Below are 21,314 nucleotides of genomic sequence, written 5' to 3'. Positions count from 1 at the left end.
TTTGATTGCATTTCTGAGAACTGTGTGCCTTCCTTCCATTTCCTTGCATTGCATAAAAGGGGGGAGGGAATTGCCAGAGAAAAGTGATTACATTGTTTTGTTGAAATCATATTGAGTATTTTCTGTACTGCATTTTCATTCCACCTTGCATCCATTTGAAACCATAAAGTATTGTTGCTATCTTATCCATCCTATAACCACTCATCATTGATTATAAAGAAGTGTGCTAGTGCCAGACTATCCATTATTGATTACTGCTCAGATTAGGTGTGATATTCAATTATTAAATTAGTATAAAGTGTGATATATATATATCTATTGTTTAAATTATCAAATAAACCTTTTAACTTGCAAAACAGAACTACTTCTTGGCTCAGTGGGGTCAGGAGGATTCCAAGAGAGGGGTGTTATATAGGGGTAGTCATCCAGAACGCATGAACTGGACATAAAGATATATCAATAAGGGTTTCCATTCAGTATCCCAGACTAGGCATTGACTTAGCTGTAGTGTTGAATTGAATCCTCTTACAATGCAACATGTTCTGGGCGGCATCACATTGAAAGTTTTGCTTGTTTGGCGACTGTCTTACCAACCTTGAGCACTTGCCAGGTCATTAACACATGAGCAACTATGGGAGTAGTGGGGAGAGAAACTGCTTTCTTCCAATTAAATAAGGTACCATCCCCTATTTCCCCGGCCATGAGCTTTGTACTTTGCCTTGTCGGGAGCCTCTGTTCTGGGGATTTGTGGGGAGTCGATGCAGGTGCCTATCTGTGTCTGTATTTAATGAATAGACAGTGGGCCTCATTACAAGTCTGCCGGTCTGGAATTAAGGGTGCTAGTAGCAAAGTGCCGGCACCCATTCTGGACCGGCAGACTGCAAATGTGCCTGCCAGCACCATTACACGCAGAATTTCTGATGTGCCGTGTGCAACGGCCCCAGTTGTCACAGTTGCCCCGTTAATAACGGTGCCAGTGCTTCCGAGCCCCCATTCCCATGGAGTCCTATGGTACTCCACTGGAATGGGGACTAAAGGTTTCCGGCACCTGACAACCCATACCGCCGGGACTTGTAATGTCCCAGTGGCACCAGGATATGAGGCCCTGGAAACAGTTTTTCAGTCCGGCATAAACCCGCCGGTTGCACCAGTGGGTTACCGCCGGACTTGTAATGGGGCCTGGTGTCTTCCAATTATAGGTCACGTGTGAGAAGACCATGTTTTGATTTAGTTTACCCTGCTTTTACTGTGGTTTTAGCTAATATTAATGCAAGTGATATTACCCTCTCTGGCCACTGGACACTTAGTCGATCCGTTCTTTATATAGTATTAAGCTTCTAATTAATCGGCACCTGGCGTTCAAAGGCTAGTTGTTCTTTTCTTAATCTAAGAGAAATATGTTTTATGCTTTGGGAATTATTATCTTGTTCTCTCTTCAGAGCCATTCAAATACTCCCTTATTTCAGAGGTAACCTTGGAAAGGGGCCGCGCAGCTACTGTCTGTCCTGCACAGATCTGTATTTCAGTGAATTCAGCAAGTCGAACCTCCCTGCAGCCTCACGGCTTCCCATTCAATCCAATGCATCTCGGCCATCCATTTTATGAAAGATGGCACTCATTACTGTTGCGTTTCTACATTAGCAAGCTATATGTATATATCGTTCATGTTGCATTTCAGCATGTACATTGGTTAGGATATATTCTTCATGTCTCAATGGTGCAAGCGATATTCTTCATGTCGAAATGCATGTTTGACATAATCTTTGTGTTTTTTCTTGGTGAATGCAAATTTGCTTCATGTCTATTGCATGCGCGTGTGTCAGTTAACAGTGAGTTCATCTTTAGTTACATCAGATTCATTTCCTCTTGTAATTGTCTGGGAAATGCTCTCCGTAATGCATAACGTTTTTCACCTGCACGATATAGGGGTGGGGGAGGGCCAGTTGCCATCAATGACAGATTGTCTCTTGACACTGATGAAAAATATTTTCCCCCCCGACATATCCTAGAGAGTAACTGGTGCTATGTATGGAACTGTCGTGGGGGGCCTGACTGTGCGCCTTTTAACAGCACATTTTGTATTACTGCCTTGATGGCCTATGGTGGGCCCACCCAAAAAATATGTTTATCTTTCCAAGTTTATTTTTCCACAAAGAAGCAGAAGCAACAATGTGTATTGTTCAACGGTTACTATACATATGTGCTAAGGTACTATAAAGTGTAAACAATGGCCATGTGGCCAGTAATAGGAATCCTTCCTTCCAAAGGCCAATAACTCACGGCATCCTTCCCATGCTACCAACATAAGTTAATGCTAGTGCCCCTATGGTCAGTATCGATAGCGCATGCCTCCATTAGAGCAAAAGGGTCACCAGGAATGCGCTCCCTTGAGTGACCCTTTTCCCCAATGACTGGCAGTAGCGAAGGTTGCACTGCAGCCTAAGAGGGTAGCGCCTCCGGTGCAGGCCTGGTAGCACCCCTACCAAACCAGTCAGTGGTCCTAGTGCCTGTCCCTTTGTCCCCCATTTCTATTTTATTTCGTTTTTACCAAAAAATACAGAATGGAAATGAACAGGTTTCTGTATGTATTGATTAGTACTGAACAGCAAAACTGTGGCCCTAGCTCTAATGCTCACTAGGGAAAGGGTGGGTTCTGTGCAGTGCAAAAGACATACCATACTTCCCGTTAACCATCCCTTGCAGCAAGTGGGCAGGAGTGGCTGGGAGTGGTCTGCCTCTACTTTTTAAAATTATTTTACTGTTCCTATAGTTTTATTTTAAAAAGAAACCGTTCCGGAATGTTTTAGTTGTAAAATAAAAGTGTAGGAAGAAGTTGAATCTTGCACGTTCCGCTCCCTCAAACAGCAGGCCTGCGTGTTTGGGGATTTGTGCTGTGCGTGGGAGGGGGCGTGGCGATGGGGTTTGTGGGGAGCAGAGGCAGGCCAGCAGGGACCATCGTTCCAGTACTTCTTTTTGTACACTTCGACCAGTGCTCCTGCCGCCCTTTTAAAGGGAATTCACTCCATAATCAAGAATCAAGCAGTAGCGATGGAGCATGAAAAGCCAACTGAGAAACTAGCACTTTCTTGCTTCAAAATTAAGAAGATGCTAAGGCAAAACTACTGGAATGCTATACTGCAATGTTCAGCCAGGGAGAAAGTACCCACAACAGGGCCGTAGTGGAACTGCAAACAAACGGCACCTCCTTCCACTGCATATCAGCGTGGTTCTATGAGTGGTGCGCTGAAATGCCTGTGCCCATGGAGCAATGAAGGAGACATATTTGTGCTTCAATGTCACCTTCTTCAGAGTTCTCAGACTCCCTTGCTAACGGGTAAGGCCTTCAGCTGACCTTGAGCACATCAACATCTGGGAATTAGTTGGGATTTCACTCTTTTTTTTGCCATCTGCCCCAACCCCACCAAGGAGCCATCCAGGGCCCGATTCTCAACTCGGTGATAAGTGCCGAAAATTTTGTTAAAAGGGCTAACGACATTGTCGGTAATTACACCCTATTCTAAAGGTGGTGCAATATTCCGAAGTCGGAATGATTGCGCCACTTTAGGAATATGAGTGCCGGTTGCTAGGAAGGGCTGGAAACCGACCTAGCAACCGGCACTCTCGTTAACTATGCATTTTCATGGTTATTCTTGTGGCACTCCTCCAATTTCGCAAGCGCTTGAAATTGGCGCTGAACTACGGTACACAATTGGTGCCGTACGGAGAAGTGCCACAAGAAGCCTTGTTTGGTGTGAATGAAAGTGTCCATATACACCCGTGTTGTACATGAACACTTTCATTTACACCAAAGCCAGCAGCTTCAACGTTGCTGGATGCAACGTTGAAGCTTCTCGCTTTAAATAAAAGTGTTCATATACACCGCACGGGTTTATAGGAACACTTATTTAAACCAATGCGAGCAGCTTCAACGTTACATTCTGCGACGTTGGAGCTGCTCGCTTTAAACGAAAGTGTTCATATACACTACACAAGTGTATATGAACACTTTCCTATACACCAAACTAAGCATCTTCAACATCCTGCAATGTTGAAACTGCTCACCTTGGTGTATCGGCAGCATTTTTGTTAAATAACGATTCCCTCATTATATAACGAAAATGCTGCCGAGATTCTGCAATCCGCCTGTTTCCATTCGAAACAGGCGGATTACAGCGAAAGCACTGTCGTGCTTTGCGAAGACGCCCAGGCCAACATGAGAATAGCAGTGGTGCCTGGGCGTCAAGAAATGGCGCAGTGAGTTGTGCTATTTAGCACGCTCACTGCGCCAAGATGAGAATCGGGCCCCCAGTTATAGAGCACATTACGTCAAAAGCGCAATTTGTCATCAAGTGCTCTGTACCATTATATGGGCAATGGACTTTATGTTGCTTCAACTAATTTGTCATATTGAAATGCAAACAGTAGCATCTGTTATTGTACATGAAATGGAACGTAATTAGCATTGTTGCAAGTTATTTTTCACAAAATTAGCTTTAACATTGAAACTACATGTAAAAGTAACGTAAATCTAAACTAATCTACTCAACAAACACATTTTGATGAGATAGATTTATATGATGGTAATTTCTACGTGTTTTGAAAGTTAACAACGCAGCAGAAGACCATGATTAAAACAAAAAACAGCAGAGGGATAGTGAAGGTTGTGGGAAGTGGGGGAAGGATCGACTAAAGAACTTAGGGAAAAGGGAAACCTACAAAATGCAAGGAGGTGGGGTTCAGAGGAATGGGGTGGATAGCAGTGCTGTAGAAAGGATGACTTCTGCTCTGGCGGCTACAGGATTATATATCCGGGTTGTGGATGAGTAAATACGTGACATGGAGAGCCCGAGAGGTTTAGTTGCCCTCAGACAATTTTAAGCGTGTCTAAGGTCCATGCTTTCATTACGAACATTTCCCACATATGATATGTAAAGAACTAACAATGGGACTTGCCCCACTTTTTTAAGCTTCTTGGAACCGGTGGGGAATGACCTAGTGATGGACCACAGTTTTGCCACAGTAAGGAGTATTCCCTGTGCGAGGGAGAGATGCGAGTATGCACGCAGCACCTGACGTAGCATTACCCTCTTATATTTATGCAGGAAGGGCCACGAGATTTCATCAACGCAGCTAAGTCACCAGGCGAAGCAGCTTCACAGTGCGTTCTGCGCACAGAATTGCCCTCAGCGAGTTGCCACCCACATAAGGCCCACTATACTGGTAAGCCATTGTGCCATTTTTTAGCTTTGGACTCATCTGATCCTCCACAGATGTCATCTTATAATACAGCACGTCCCTCATCTACCACCAGGTACTCCAACATTGAGAGAGCCTGCCCACCTAAGACACCGCTCTAGAGGGGCTGCATTGAAATTTCCTGCGGTAAGCACGCATGAGGGTTGCCGCACCATTAAATCACTACATGGGTGAATTGAACAATGACATATGTGGGTGATCTTTTGAACTCACCCCCCCGCCCCACATCCTTTCCTCCCCAACCCCCAGCCCTATCTGTTTGTAAAGGCCAGACGGACACAGGAAATACTGATGGTGTCCATATGCTTAGGCCTTGTAGTATTCACTACCAGTTTAAATAACGCACATGGTAATGGGATTACTAGTATGTTTCCAAAAGGGGGCTATATATTTATACTATTTCCCCCCCTCTCTCTGTTGCCTCTTCCCCAGGACACGGAAGCACCGCAGTGGGTACCAACAGAACCCGACGAAGGGAGCATGGTCTCCAACATCTTAAACCAGTCTCTTTTGTCCTGATGAAGATGGCCTAAGTGTTTATGGTCTATGAAACCGGTCGACCCTTTTGGGCATGAGCTGGACTCGTGCCATAGATGATCTGTTAACCTGAATAATTGTTACAGACATCATTAATTCAAGGTGACCTGACTTAGTGATCAGGTCTTTCCCCTACCCCCTTTATTTATTAATTATTTGCTCATGCTCCTGTACACAGGAGCTTATTTTGGTTGTTTTTAATACCAGTACAAGTTAATTTGAGATATTTCGAAGCTGACAGTGTATTGGACAATAAAGGTTTAGCAATTCCAGTTACCAGCAAGTTTAAATATACTCCAGTACTAGACATTATCTAATGTAGAATGTCTATGATTATGTGACTAATAACCTGTACCTGGACTTTTAGCTAAACATTTTCTTTGAATAGGGATAGCCTCTCTACCCTATCCCTTTTAGAAAGGCGGTGCAACACCCGGAGCCTAGGGAGAGTCTTCTAGAGAGAGGGACAGGGTGTTCTTCGAGTAGGGACAGTCTGTCTGCATGTGTGAACACATAGCAGGTGATGCCTTCTCCACGGACCACTACAGAGTGCTACAATGTTGTTTCTTTAACGGTAGGAATGTAAAAATAGACCATCTGGTCTTTAGCTAAACCCTTTGTGTTATTGCCTCTACATGCACCCCACAATGTGCCGGGTTAATTTAATTCGAGAGTTCCGGGTCTCGTACTGTGTTTTTTGTTTCAACCCCTCCCTCCATGCCAGCATGTTTTTCTCAAAGGACTTTTCAGATTGTCGTTCTCCATGGGGCAAAACAGAGGGCAAGGCTGATTTGACAATCTTTCTTACAGCGTCCTCTGGCAAGCCCTCTGAAACAGGGTCTGCAGAGTTTCCCCCTAGGTCCATTCTCCAGGGGCTCAATAATTTAGGGAGCTGGCTTCGCAGACCATAGGGATGGCCTGTTCTCTCAGGTTTTTGTGGTGCAAAAGTAGCCTTAACAGCTATTAAACGTTCCTCATCACCCAGGAAGGTTCTTACTCCAAGGGTGTTGTGCTCATCCGTATCGGGAATCATAAGCGAATCAGAGCAAGCGGATCTGGCGTTGCCAAGTGGCCGGAGACTCTCCGGCAACTCTGTACTCGTAGAATAGGTCGACCAAATTATTGACATGTCCTGGGCCTCCGAGTCAACAACAGGGTCTTCCTCTCGCATGCCTTTGTTCGAGGCCCCATTTAGACTATTTTGAAAGCCTTTATTAGGCCTTTTCTTCTGCTGAGATAAGGGGAGATACGTGGCTTCTTTGTATTCCCAAGCCCTTTTGCACACGGTGCAAACGCAGCGATTCCTGAAATCTTACAACTGCCTTTGGTTGACTTTGTCTGCCCACAGATGCCCTTCCATTGCTGTAAACCTGTGAACGTATGCAAGGAGTCATGGCGAGGGCACACGTGAGTGGACATTGTCCGCCAACAACCTTTTTAGAGAGCGCCGTCCACCGTGGAGGAGTGAGGAATTCTTAATCATCGGGATTGGGTTAGGGTGAGACGATTATAGGATCCGCACTTGAAGGTTTGCCCTACAGCTCCCTCAAACACCTTATTCGAATTGTGCCCGCTTTTGTGGTCTGAAAGATGCACACCTTTTACAGGAAACACTTCTCACGCACCTTTGCCTGTTTATCTTAAGCACCTGTTCACTTCCTGTGACGTCATTTCTCATTAAATATGTTAATGAGTTCCACTCCACCACTGAACATATGCATATAAAATGTGTCTCATGCATTCCATTTCTACATGCAAAGCAGATCCGCAAAGTTACATTTGGTTTTTCACTAATTTGGAGTATTTCCCTTTCTGCACACTGCAAATGTCCTTTTGCCAAATATGCACCTTTAGCCGAAGGGAGGGAGAGATCTGCGTGCATGAAATGCATTTCTTTTTATTTTTTTAATTGTATTTCCCTATTTAATTGTATTGGTGTTTTGTATTTGTCATGCACAGCCCGATTGGGTGCACTAGTGTGCTCGCATATCGATGCACTACAGGAAAGATGTTATTTATTTATTTATTTGCATTTGTATAGCGCACTTACAGCCCAGTGGCATCCAGGCGCTGTTCAAAGGTTATGCTTTATTCTAAATGAAAATCACAGCATTTTGAAGTAGTTTGTTTCGTCAAGCTGTGCAATTGGTGTGACACGATTGCTTTCATGGGGCCGCTTTCTTGATATTATTTTTTTTTTGCTTTTCCTGGCTTAAATGATTATTCGGGAAAACAGCATCTGTCGTGCACACCATCCTTACTGTGGAATGTGTGTGGGTTTCACCTCCATTCTCAGTGAGCTGCATGCATTCGAGATCGATCCATATCTGCGGCATAGCCTATATTTTAACTGTTTAATGCCAAAACCAGGTTTTGTCTATTTTGTTTAAATGCATATTGCGCTAAGGCGTTGTTCCCTTGCGATAGTGCTGGTCTAGCAGGGTCATGTACAGCAGAAGGTGTGGTCGAGCTGTATTACTTGTTGAGGCTCCAAAAGAAAAGGGGCCAATGGCCTGAAAAGTAGATTTGTAATCAAGCAATACCATTTAATATACATATATCTATATATTACAGAACAAGGGCGCATTTCTTACTTGAATACCTTTAATCCAACGATTGTCTGTTTCTGGCAAACATAAGTGTCAGCTCGGACAGCCCCTCGTTGCGACATTACCCTGAAGTTTGCATAAACATTCCCAGGCTTCTGTGTTCCCTGCTGGGCCCCTGGGCAATGTATGGCAGCATTGCTGCCTGCAGAACCTTCATGTGTTCACCTTTCTGAAAAGAACAAACGCTCATCAGATTCGTCTAAAATGGATATGTTGTTCCACTTTCAAGGGCACACTGCTCAACATCCAATTCCCAGCCCACATTTTCCAAATGACCAGGGCTTGATTCACTCTATGGTCACACGCCTCTACCTCCACTGTCACGACATGCGGTTGTGTGGGTGTCTTTAAAGCAGCACAGACTCGAATTCTCAAACGCACTGACCAGCACTGCTTTACCTGTCACTGCGTCCTGTTTGAGCTATATCTCAACACTATTTTACTGTCAGAAATGCAAGCTTGCATTTTCACGACCTGGATCCAGACAATCACAGCTCTTTACAAGGCAGCAGAGGCTGTTTAGATTGTAGACCTGCCTACCCTTTTCTCTTTCAATAATGAGTCCTCATCTCTGTGGCCTGGTGTGTCTTAGTCCTCCATGTCGCCCTTAACCACAAACACACAACTGCCCATGTTATTATATGTAACATCATATCTCAACACCTGAATAATCCCCTATAGGGTCAGCATTGATAACAAAATATGAATTTTAATATACAATACGTCAGACATCTTTCTCTCTCCCTCACACACCTGCTCGAGAGAGTGCTACAGTGGCAGACAGAAATGGGAATATGGCTGCTGTCTGCCTAGGCCAGTGGTAGAAGTACAGGGTGACCAACTGGCTGTTTTCCTTTGTTAGGTCTTTTCATGCTTGGCTATGACTCATATTTTTTTTATTCTGTCTCGTCATGACTTGACTACGTCTTGCTAAGCCATAAATGCCATGCTTTATATGGCTCGATTATTTTAACCCCTCACTAACCTGCATGTACCTTGCGCTACAGTTCTCCCAGATGAACCACTGCAATTCTCCCTGCTGGGATATTCTCCCAAGTCTCACTGTAGCTTTGCTCCTGTATGTCTCACTGTGATTTGGGCCCTAGGTGCACAGTGAACTTATTACCCTACCATGATTTGCCCTCTGGTGATGCCCAGTGTAATTCATGTGACTGCCTCCTACATATGGCCCCCTGTCCGTGTAGCATGCTGATCTGCTCCAAAGGACCCCAATAACATTGAAAAATATGTTTAGCATGGCTCAAAATGTGCCCTCGCCACTAGCCATTGGGTAGTGATAATCAACGCGTGGCGAGCAAGAAATGGTGTGCTGTGTGTATGTGTGGATATACAGTATACAGTATACAGATATACAGTATACTCTTCTGACCCACTCTCTGGGCACCACCAATCGATGGAGCCTGGACCAACAGGATTTCTCTCTAAAGACAGGAAGTCTTCAACATTCAAACCAAGCACTAAATGCTTTAGAGGTCAATTTTTTATATTCTTTGAGCAATTACCTAGAAATCCCTTGTAGTAGTTGTATCCAAAAAAAAGTCCAACAAAACACCAGAAAGTTTTTTCTGCATGATCTATTCATGCTCCCTACCATGCCTACTCCAACACCCATGAAATTCACTGTTCCACTAATTTTTACCCCCACTGCTTCCACGTACAGGAGCTGGTGTGTGTCTGCTGATCTATGCCATGCCTTGCCTCCTGGCTGTCCCCTTTGTATTGTTGGTTTCTGATGTTAGCAATGCGATCACAATGGACAAGGAAACCTCTAGCAAGTTCCCATCTATGCAAAATTGTTTTTCCTTTGGGGAGGGGAAGCAGGAAAGATTTCTCTTTAAATGCTGTAGAGGGTGGAAAAAAACATTCTCCTTCACAGCTCTTCTGCCAGAAGTGGGGGAGGGAATGGCATAAATTGGGGTTTTCCCTTCAACGAACTGCACCTGTTGACTAAGCGATCTCTCTGGAGGTGCTGGTTTTTCCACATAGCATATCTTTCCCTGAATCCCTAAAAGACATCCCTGAATCCACTCTGGGTTTTGGATCTTAAAACCTGATGCCTCTTGGGAGATGCAGGCCAGAAGGGGCTTTTTTGGAACCTGTTAATTTCTAATTAGTTGCTCTCTTGCGGGGTTTGGGAATAGTTAAAGACTGGTTTTATCAGTCCTCTCATGCGGACCGGGGACGGAATGCAATGTTGGTACTGTGACTTTGTCACATATGCCCACCATTTCTCTCTAGCTCCCCCTAGGTTGCAGTGTAGTTTTTTAGATGTATGGGGTGTGGCTTTCCTTGGTTTTCCAGTAAGTTGACTAAATACCTGTTCTACCTGCGTGGGAGATTTTCCCTAATAGCCTGTTTTCTTTGGTCTGGGTCTTCTCCTCTTCCAAGGCTTCTTCTAGCACGCAAAACCAATCCGCTGGTTGAATTCCGGGAAGTCTGTTCCCAAGAGCAGGTCTTCTGGTGACCCTGGGATTACCTCCACGTGCCATGACCTTATTCCCTGCTCCACTAATACCATAACCGTGTAATAATAATCACTACCACCATGAATGTCGAAGGCTGTTACTTTGGGTTTCCCCAGCCTCGCTAGGATTTCTGGCTAAACAGCATTCTCTCGGCTCTGCAAGTCTAACTTGACGATTACGTTCTGCCTTTTAAATTTACTGGAATCTGAAATCTTCTTTGGGCCTTGTTCCAGGGACCATATAAATACCTGGAGGTTTTCTTCTTGGAACCCTTCTATTTCTTATGGCTTTTCCCAGCATTTCGTATCATTTTGTCAGGGTTATGGCATCCACTTTCCTGACATCTCTGGTGTCTTGACCAATTCCCCACTAATCTCTGGGTGGAAAGCCTTCAAAATCTTCTCCCCTCATCTGAAAGTTATCTTCTTCTGACATGGGGGATAGTGAATAAAAGGCTAGGAAATCCAGAATGTGATTGGGGACCAAACTCCCCTACCTGTTCCAGAGATTGCCATCAGATCCTCTGGGCTTGGATCACTTTCATACTGTTGACCAGTTCCCTCCTTGGTAGACAACCTCTCTGCATGTGTCCTGTCACGTCTGCATCATCAAAACAGGATATTCTCTGGGTAGGTTATTAGTGTTGTTATCTGCTACTCTCAGTTTATCACCTTTGGGCAGTGTTCTGTCCAGCATATCTCCCAGGGGCACGAGAGGATTATCCTCTGCACTGATAACTGTTATAACTGTCAAACTGCAGTATAGCCTCTGTTAATTTAATTGGAGATATTTGGTAATGAAATTGTGGAGTGTCGAGCATAATTTGTGGATGGTGCAGCAGAGTGCGACCTATGCAGGATCGTGTGCATTTTTCAGTTTGTTTTATATATATATATTTATTATTGAGTGCAATAACAAAAACAGCTGTACACCCTTGCAATAATTCTAGAGTACAGTTACAAAGATATAAACTTCCTATATTAATGGAAAATTCTTATGAACTGCTTCTGCAGAAATCTAATGCTATCAACCTTTTTTCCAGTTTTTAATTGGGCTCGACTAAATGTATCTTTTTAAATAAGGACTAGGATAAGAGACAATCTAAGCACTCTTCTGATATGTTTGAGAGCTTTTTGATTGCGCAGTAATATCATAATCTTATATCATGTTTTGCAGGTAATCCCCTGGGGGAAAGATGTGGAAAGACATGCGTAGAAGAGCGAGATGACCAGTGGATGGGTGTCTCTTTGTCTAGGCAGGCAGAAGAAGGTGGTCAACTTGTGGTAAGTCATTTTTCAATCAAAATGATTGTATTCTTCAGATGGTCCTCTTTATAAGACGTTTACGTGTGTTTTCTTGTTTTCACAGGCCTGTGGACATAGATGGAAAAATGTATATTACCTTGCGAAGGAACACAAACAACCCCAAGGAATTTGCTACATAATAAAACCTAATTTTCAGATGGAACTCAGTAAAAGATTAAGCCCATGTTATAAAAGTAAGAAGATATGTTATAAGTTTCTGATTGTGAAGTTCATTAAAAGAATGCATTGTTTTCTTGTTATATGTAATTGTTTTCTCATGTACAAAATGTTTTGGGACTTTGACTTTACATCCCAGAATGCAATGCAGTCTTGTTATATGTAATCTCTTTCTCACTCAGAGAACACTTTGAGACTTGCCTCCCAGGTTCTAGAATGCAGCATTGTATTCCTACATGCAATATAGCATGCTTCAGGTCTTTGCCTCCAATTCCCAGTATGCAGCAGGTTCTTTTCATACGCAGTTTATCATTCACAAGCACTGTGGAATTTTGCTTTCAATTCCAAGAAGGCAGCGTGGTTGTACATTGTTTACTGATTTCTCAATCGCAGTACCATTGATTATGCATGTGTGGGTTGTAGGTAAGGCATGGTGTCACAAGTATGACACTGAAACAATGGATACAGTTTGTAAAACCTTTATTGAAAATGTTGGGGTCGGAGAAACTCCTATGTTGCCCTATAGCTAAGATGGGAGTAGCTTCGACCATCAAACGATAAACAGAACAGTCCTAGTACAGTCAGTCAAATCAAAATGGCCTATGCTAACAAATCCTAATGCCTGCCCTATCTCTTATACAAAAAAGTGTAAAAAGGAGAAATGTATACAAAGGAAAAAAAAGTGTTCAAAGACTAAAGGTAGTTGACTAGCTCTCCTCACGTCAAACCTCACAGAGTAGGGCTATCCTTGTAGGCAGGATAACACACTCTGGCTCGGTTTTTTACTCTTTCATCAGTTCCAAACCGTGGATTGAGGTCCGTCTGGCCTTCCACATTAATGCCTCTTTCTTAACTTTCACAATTGTATTCCAATGTAAAGTTCACAAAGATCCCCCTCTGCCAGGCTCAGTCCTTACAGCACACAGATCACATAGGTCCTCCTCTGCCGGGCTCAGACCTTACCAATGTAAAAGTTCACAATGGTCACCCTCTGCCAGGCTCAGGCCGTACCAACGTAAAGTTCACTAAGGCCCCCCTCTGCCGGGTTCATATCTTATCAATGTAACAGTTTTACACAAACTTGCTGGGCGGCTCCCTTCCCCAAGCTTATTGTACTTCGGGTCTCCCTCAATTGGGCTCGGACCCCTTTCGGATGTCGAATACTTTCAAATGTGCGTGGCTCTCTTCACAGACTGCCACAAGTCCACTTTGACTCAAAGTTCATGTTTACTATTGCTTAATTCACTTTCGCTGTTTATTCGCTTTATAGTTTCCAACAGTGTACCTTTCACTGAGACTTTGATCTGGGCTACTTCCTTTTGCTGGACCACTGCGTTACCTTGTATCACTGATATTACAGCTATCTTTTACTTCAAAGTTCATTCACGGGTCTGCCTTTTTTTCACATTTCATCCACATGCATGCAGCCCTCACTTGTGGCATAATGTTGCTATTCACTTTAACACACACCGGTCTCTCAGGTCGCTTGCGCTTCTTACTTGTTTTCCTATTTCCAATTCACAAGTCAAGGTTAGTACCACAGGCTTGGCCTTGCATCCCCAACTCTGCCGTTCACCCAGGAGGGTCGCTGACATCCTTGAAACACAATGTAATCTTCACTTATGGGACCTGGCCTTCTCCACATGTCTTTCACGGTCTGTCGGAGGCAACAACCTCCAGTAGGGAAGCCTTACGGTTTCGGCCCACTGTTCTTGTCCCTTGGTCCATTGCTCTGCTCCACTAGGTGTGCCTTTGTCCAAGATGTTCTGCACGTACTCGTGTTTCGCCTTGCTCAGAGTGTGTCTTTAGGTGTTGCCTTTCTTTTGTGTGAGGAGAGCTAACTGGTTTCAGGTGTATGCACTTGGTGTAAAGAGCCTGACTTTCTCTGACCCGATTAACAGGTTATGTCCAGTGCGATGTGAGAGAGTTAGTCAGGTTGCTCTCAGTCACCCTCTTCCTCAGCATTGTGTTTGTGTAAAAAGGGGAGGAGGGGTTGGGACTTTGGAAAATCTTACGAAGTAGGATGGGGTAAATGAACAAAAAAGGGGGGAATACTGCATCTCACCATCGGCTATGTCACCCCCATCCATGAAGACCCCTCACCCAGGTGATCCTCCCAGCACTGGTCCACCCCCACGGTCTGGATCCAAAGGCAATGGCCGTGCCATGGCCACCTGAGAGAGAGATTCCTGGGGACTAATGGGTGAGACACCCTTTGGTTTCTCACAGGGTCAACCTTTCAGTTTCTTGGAGTTCCCCGTATTTTGACTCTGGAGGCCTGGTGCCACACTTAGCCACTGGATGTTGTGTGTCGGTTGGTATGGGGAGAACCTCCTGGTCACCTTACCCTGTTCCCAGGTATATGGCAGTGGACAGTCACCACAGGCCAGTCCCATGGATCCAGTCCCTCCCCACCCCACTGGCCCATCAGGACAGGACAGTCCTAGAGATTTAAACCCTAACTTAGAAACCTGTAACAGTCTTCAGGCTAATGGAAAGTGTCCACATCCACAATTATGAGAGCCTTTAGCTCACCCTAGCCAGACCTAAACCTTCAGTGCTGAAAATGAAGGCTTTCCCTTAAAGGGAACCCCTTTCACTGTGACCAATGACGGTGCTGTGTATATTGCTACTGTAACAAGTTCACCCAGCACCTTAAAGGAAATACTTGAAAGGTCTGTGGGACCGAGATCAAACCCTAGGTTGCTGCAGACACAATGTTTCACGCTCTCAACTTCCAAACACAGAAAAACTGGCATAGGAAACAGCGTTACAAATCGAGTATTCACAGGCACTAGATTCTGATAGTGGGGAAAGAAATTGTCATGCTCGCCGCTCACATAATGCTACCAGTACATATAAAAGTATAATAAGGTTACCCAGTATGTTTCCAGGCTGTCCTTCTCAAACCAGCCCCCATCTCAGTGCAGTCAGCCTCAGGGAGAGTCACAGGAGCAAATCTAAAATTCAAGATGGTGGACAAACCAGATATATACTGGGCCCAACCCCCTGATGCCAAAACATTCAGAAGTACTCTTTATAAATGACAGCCAATCCCAGCCCTCAATTACCACTCACAAATGCAAACTCACATTGAAATGATCTCTCATCACCCCAGTTGCTGAGTGTGTGTTGTTAGAACAGGTTGTGGCTGGTCATTGGAGAAATATGTAGCATGATACAAGACTGTGGAGCAGTGGAGGCTTTTGGAGGTGAGAGGGGCGAAGGAGTCTAGATGAAGTAGAGATGATTTTGGAGGGGTGGTGATCATAAGAGTAGGTGATAAGAGTCTGGAGGAGGTGGTAACATCAGGAGGAGGTGGTAACATCAGGAGGAGGTGGTAACATCAGGAGGAGGCAATGAGGATTTGCTGAGGAGGTTGTACTTGGAGAAGTTGACACATATTGCCACGGGTTCTAAAGAACCACCCATGCTACACTAAGAGCGCTGATCCTAATGGGGAAGAGGATGCCCCCCTCCGCTCCCAACTTAGTTGGTAGCAGCATCTGGCTCCCTTTTAACGTGACAGGGTAGCTGATGGATACTGGCTGGCTCAGAGCCCAGGAGACATCTCTTCTCGTCTGATAATAATGCAGAGTGTTGTTCTGCTACACTAGTTACATTGATTGGCTTAGTTTGTTGACCTCGCTGGGGCTAAAAGCACGTGTACCTCCCCAGCCCATATACACAAGCACATGCACAGACAGCCCTTACAATGTACCTTCTGGAACTTCAACATGTCCACAATAGCACATATTTATGACGTGAGAGAGAAGAGAACAAAACAGAATGCATTATTAAAAGAGGCATAATATTTTAGCATAACACTTTTTAAATGTATTTACGTGTTTTTTTTTATTACAATATAACCTTTAAACACAAAAGTTAAACATCATGACAATCAACAACTCATTACATGAATCAATAATTAATAATAGATCAACAAAATAATCCATAGTATAAAATCAGCTAAAAAGACATTTTAAAACTCATTAATAGTCTTTATCAGAATTTGCCATACATAATAAATACTATAATTCAAAACAAGATTTTTAACCAGAAGCGATGTAGGCCCATGACTGATCACTTTCCAGATGATCTATGTCCATATATCCAGTGTAACCTCTTCTGTAGACCTCCTTCTTTTTTTGACACCCAGTTAACAGATGCCCCGCAGTCTCTATGTTCCTCGTACAGATCCTGCATAGTCCCTCATGTATAGGAATGTGGGGCCATGCACCTAGACGAAACCCTATTGGCAACTGGTCTAAACGAAGGTGTAAAATAAATCTTTTAACTTTGGCTTTGTTAATTTTCATAATATAGCCCCCCTGGCATGTTAATCTGAAAGCTCTGGTTGACGTAGTTTGCAAAAGAAGTCTTCTGACCTAACTTCATCCTATTGTTATTTCTGTCCCATACCAGAGACTTCTGTTTAATCTCCTTTATAGCAATGCCTACATTTATGGGATAGGTTTCTACAAAACAAATATAAAAAAAAAGAGGTAACTTCCTGCAACCAAGTTCGTAATGCTTTAGGATGGGTTTTATTGTCCAATAAATCATTGAAATTCGAATACAAGCAGGCAACATGCCCGTGCTCTAAGAATATTTTTAACATACAATAATTCCAGTCGCTATTTTCCTCTGAATAATCAATAGCCTCAATTGGAGTAGATTGAAGTAGGCCTAATGCTGGGCACCACAGTCTTCCCTCCAATTTCATTAGCCATGTAGTTTCCTTATTTCTGTACATTTCCAGGCCATAAAGCGCACAAGAGATGATATTGTATAAGACCTTAGATTGACTAAACATTTGCATTAGTTGTTACTGTCTCCATATTTTAGTCAAGAAATTACTAACCTTGTATAAAAGAAAACATTTATTCCACAAGTATAAAAGCCCTCCATTTTCTCATCACTAAAATGGTCCAACAAATCAACCCTCTGATAGGGTGCAAGTCATATTTCTGTATTCAAACCAATTAACATTTATGATCTCTTCAAAAACCAAAAAACACTGGTCATCGCTGCATGGGCATAACTCATAATTCTATTTAGGAAAGGCCCATGTCCCTATCAATGCTTCAACACTACATAAATTCAAAGAACTCAAATTCCCAAACTAAACTAAACCATAAGCAGGTATCATAGCCTTATTAAAATGGAATTGAAACATGAAAACACATGATCCAATGCATTAATCGTCTATCAGAAAAAAGACCAGCATTATAGCATCATATGAATTCAAGCTATTTCCAAAGCAATCTTATAAAATGCAGACTTCTAAATGAAGCACAGCATTCCCTGTGAATTGTCTGACACGTCTGTCAGACAGCAACTTCTCGTCCCAGCTTGTCCCATCTAACCTGCTAGCCACCCAGGTGGACTTTTCATGGTTTTTATATAAGGCCCTAATGGAAACCCCCTAATTATTAAACGTACATGTCACTCGGTGGGCAGTTCCCCAGCTTCTAATGCAAACCAATGTTACCTGGGACTAATCCCAGGTAACATTGTATGATGCAGGTAAACACTTCACAAAGAGACTCCTCTTCAGCACTGGCTGCAATAAAACTTCTTAGAGTCTGTTAGAATATCAGTTGTTCACAAGGCGCTCGAAGCGTCGCGTCTTATTATCAATCTCAGCACGGTGCTCTGAGTGTCTAGCTATGTTGTGTTAATATCATGGCATAGCAAGATGTTATGAACAGCATCGCTTCTAGGTACAACGTCAAGGTCTTTTGCACAGAGTCGCTGACCTCATCAGCAGACTGCTGTCTGATTATTTTTATGGGGAATTAAAACGAAGTTGCTTGCATGGCTTGCTGGTGTATGTGTAAGCATATGTAGACTATGCAGAACTAAATATGATTGTGTGCATGTATATTTGAGTCAGCAATCAAGCTTATTGGTGCTTTTTATAATGAATGATTATGTAAGTTCATAAATGAAAAGTAACATAAAAAACACAGACCTCACTAAGGGGCTGCTTTACAAATGTAAAGCAAATACAAGTTAAACAGGCTTCTAGTGCACTGATTGCTTCCTGTTGTTTAAAGCACTACATTGTAGTATAGATTTCTATCAAAGTGTGCAGCGTATTACTAGTCTGTAGGAACTACATTCTAACACTACCTTCTACTAACAGGTCTTGTCCAGCCTACGCTATGTTACATATATGAGGGGAATTCTAGCATGTTGTGGTATCTCAGAGGCTGTTATTTGACCCAAAGGGGCAGAATTATATGATATGATAGTTTATAACACGCTTAATACCCAGAGGTTTCTAAGCGCGGACCCGGGGATCAAACATCTGCTGCTCCGTGTTGTCTTGTTTCCAAGGCGAGCATGTTGCCCCTGAGCTATCCTACCGAGAGGATGCCCACACATGACAATAAGGAGGAGGAGTTGAAGACCTGGAGGTAGTGGTGACATTAGGAGGAGAAGGTGAACTTAAGAAGGAGGTCTTATCAGCTGGAGGAGGTGGTGACAAGGACTGCAAGAGAAGAATGCTTCCAACAGACCAGGTCAGACTTGACAGAAATGGGGGCAGGAAGATTGAAACATGAAGGTGGAGAGGGTGCCTGGGAATAGAGATTAGTGTTGGAAACCCCTAACTACAATGCCAAACCCCCTGGAAACTCAAATTGTACCTCGAACTGCTGGATGCAACACAGTGCCACATGAAGAGGGGACTTCCTGAATGGGAGCCAGGTCTGGACTTTTGGAAAAGGCTTGGAGCTAGATAGCTGTTGGTACGGGGTCCTGGCAATCTCACATCTACCAGTTCCACAAGAATGGGTCACATCCTGGAATGAAAGTACTCTGCACCCTATGGGAAGAGACTTTGGGGGTCATTACGAAATTTGCGGTAGGGGGTTAACGGGGCCGGCCCTGTTAACCCCCTACCGCCTCATTATGAGTTCCGCTCGTGGGACCAGGGTGCTAACAACGGGCCAGTTATTAACGGGCCCGTTGTTAGCACCCTCCCCATTCTCATTGAGCCCTATGGGGGCTCGAATGGGAATGGGGATGTACCGGGTCCGGGTTACTTGATGAGGAATGACTGGGCCCTCCAAGGTCAGAATGGCCCGGTAATTCCTCATTCAAGGAACCTGGACCTGGTACCTGCTATGGGGGTAGCCATGCCGCTAATAGCAGCATGGTTACCTCCTTACTCGGACTGACCCCCTTTGTTTGGCTGTTGCTGAAAGTTTTTCTCTTTGATGTTTCACTTTTTGTGTTGCAATTTTTGACTTGTAAATATAGACTGTAAACCTTATCTCCCTAGTGTAGTCATCTGCAAACCCCACAAGGCCTTTTTGATTCCATATATAAGTCTCATTTAATCTTGGAAAAAGCTTTTGTGAACTGGCCTCTATGTCTCTTTCATAGCACTCCTTCCACAGTTAATGTAACATGAGGTGTCTCAACATATTATTTGTACGTTGAGCTTTGCTGAACACCATTCATGCCCAGGCTCCGAACAATGCTTAACCACACATGTTTAATACATCTGTAAACAACTGAAATATTACTTCTTCTCAGCTTTCTACTTAGCATCACCACACGTGCATGCAGTGCACCCTCAGCAGTTAGACACTCCATCAACACCTTTAAGTTGCACACAGATGTGCACTTGCACCAGCTACTTCATATCACGCCATTAATTACTGCATTTTCAGTGCAGCCATGCCCCACTGGTGATACACCGCCATAAATATTGATGACCCCTCTGATTCACACACAGTCTCCAGCCAAACAGTGCAGTCAGTAGTGCACCAGGTACAAAACAAGATATCACATAATATTCATGTACAGGTTCAGTTACTCTTTGACACCGTAGCATGCCATAATCTGTATTAGCACCTGGGGTGGGGGGTGCAGCCAATCGGGTTCCGTGGATCGTGAACTGAAACGACTGATCTCAGCCCACATTCCACAGAACCGTAGGCTGCCTCCTCCACCCAGGACCACCATCCTCTCCCCAACCTCTTGTCATTAAAAAAAAATATTCTCATCCCTCCTCCCCAACCCGATTTACACGGTTGTTCCGGCAGCACCGCCGCAAGAAGTTCCCTGCATTTGGCTTTTAGGCCCACCATGGAAATGGAAGAGGGGCTCCGTATGGAGCCCTGCCCTCCACACCATGGGGGCCATCTTTGCGGAGGGTGGTGTCCCGTTCTTTGAATGGAAATCATTTTTTTTAACACCCCAAGTTAACGCTTTTGTAACCCGGGGTGCTAATAGTGTTAGTAAGACGTTCCACAGGCTATATCGTGGATAAAAGTCCCAGAGCCCTCGTTAAATGCCCTCGCTTTGCTTGGAGGAGCCCAGAAAACGTAGAAATAAAACCGCAGCTTTAGAAACGTATTTATGTTTGCGGTCGCTTTTGAAGCGACCGCAAACATAAATACAACGTTATTGTGGTGGAAAACGCTGCGGAGGAGCCTGAGAAACTTGGAAAGAAAAACCGCAGCGTTTTCCAACACAACCGCGTGTGTTTCTGCCTGCTGTGGCTATCACTTTGGGTCTCCGGTGCTCCCAGGGAGCACCGGAGACCCAAAGTGAAAGCCACAGCAGGCAGAAACACACGCGGTTATGTTTACATGCCGCGTAGTGTTTCTACCTGCAGCTGATTTCCCATTTGGGGCTCTCGGACTCCCCGTGCTCCCCGAGAGCCCCAAATGGGAAATGCTACATTGTCTGCCTGAATCTGCTTTTCCGTTTGGGGCTCCCCGTGTGACAGCAAAGTATTTACAAATTGGCACCAATATTAGAGAAAGAATCTTGTCGTGTTTACATGCTGACCTTACACTTCAATCTGATTGGCCCTATTAAGGAATCGGGCTCAAGAGATAATTAATAGTCTAGACTGTGAATGAGCGCAAGATACTTTATACATACTCGTTCTCTAGTAGTTTGTTCATAAACATGGAAAG

General features: G+C 44.0%; 1 protein-coding gene across 1 annotated transcript in view; it reads left to right on the top strand.

Moving 5' to 3' along the window:
• Positions 1-21,314, top strand: part of ITGA4 (integrin subunit alpha 4) — a 911,072-nt gene that overhangs the window by 86,248 nt on the left and 803,510 nt on the right. Inside the window, exons 3-4 of the mRNA XM_069616079.1 lie at positions 12,065-12,171; positions 12,257-12,386. Coding sequence (XP_069472180.1) covers positions 12,065-12,171; positions 12,257-12,386 — 237 coding nt within the window. The remainder of the gene's footprint in view (positions 1-12,064; positions 12,172-12,256; positions 12,387-21,314) is intronic.

The sequence above is a fragment of the Ambystoma mexicanum genome, chromosome 9 (genome assembly GCF_040938575.1).
Source record: "Ambystoma mexicanum isolate Mex_15411 chromosome 9, UKY_AmexF1_1, whole genome shotgun sequence".
Classification (NCBI taxonomy): Eukaryota; Metazoa; Chordata; class Amphibia; order Caudata; family Ambystomatidae; genus Ambystoma; species Ambystoma mexicanum.
Note: the sequence above shows the minus strand (reverse complement) of the source record. Positions and strands in the feature narration are given on the sequence as shown.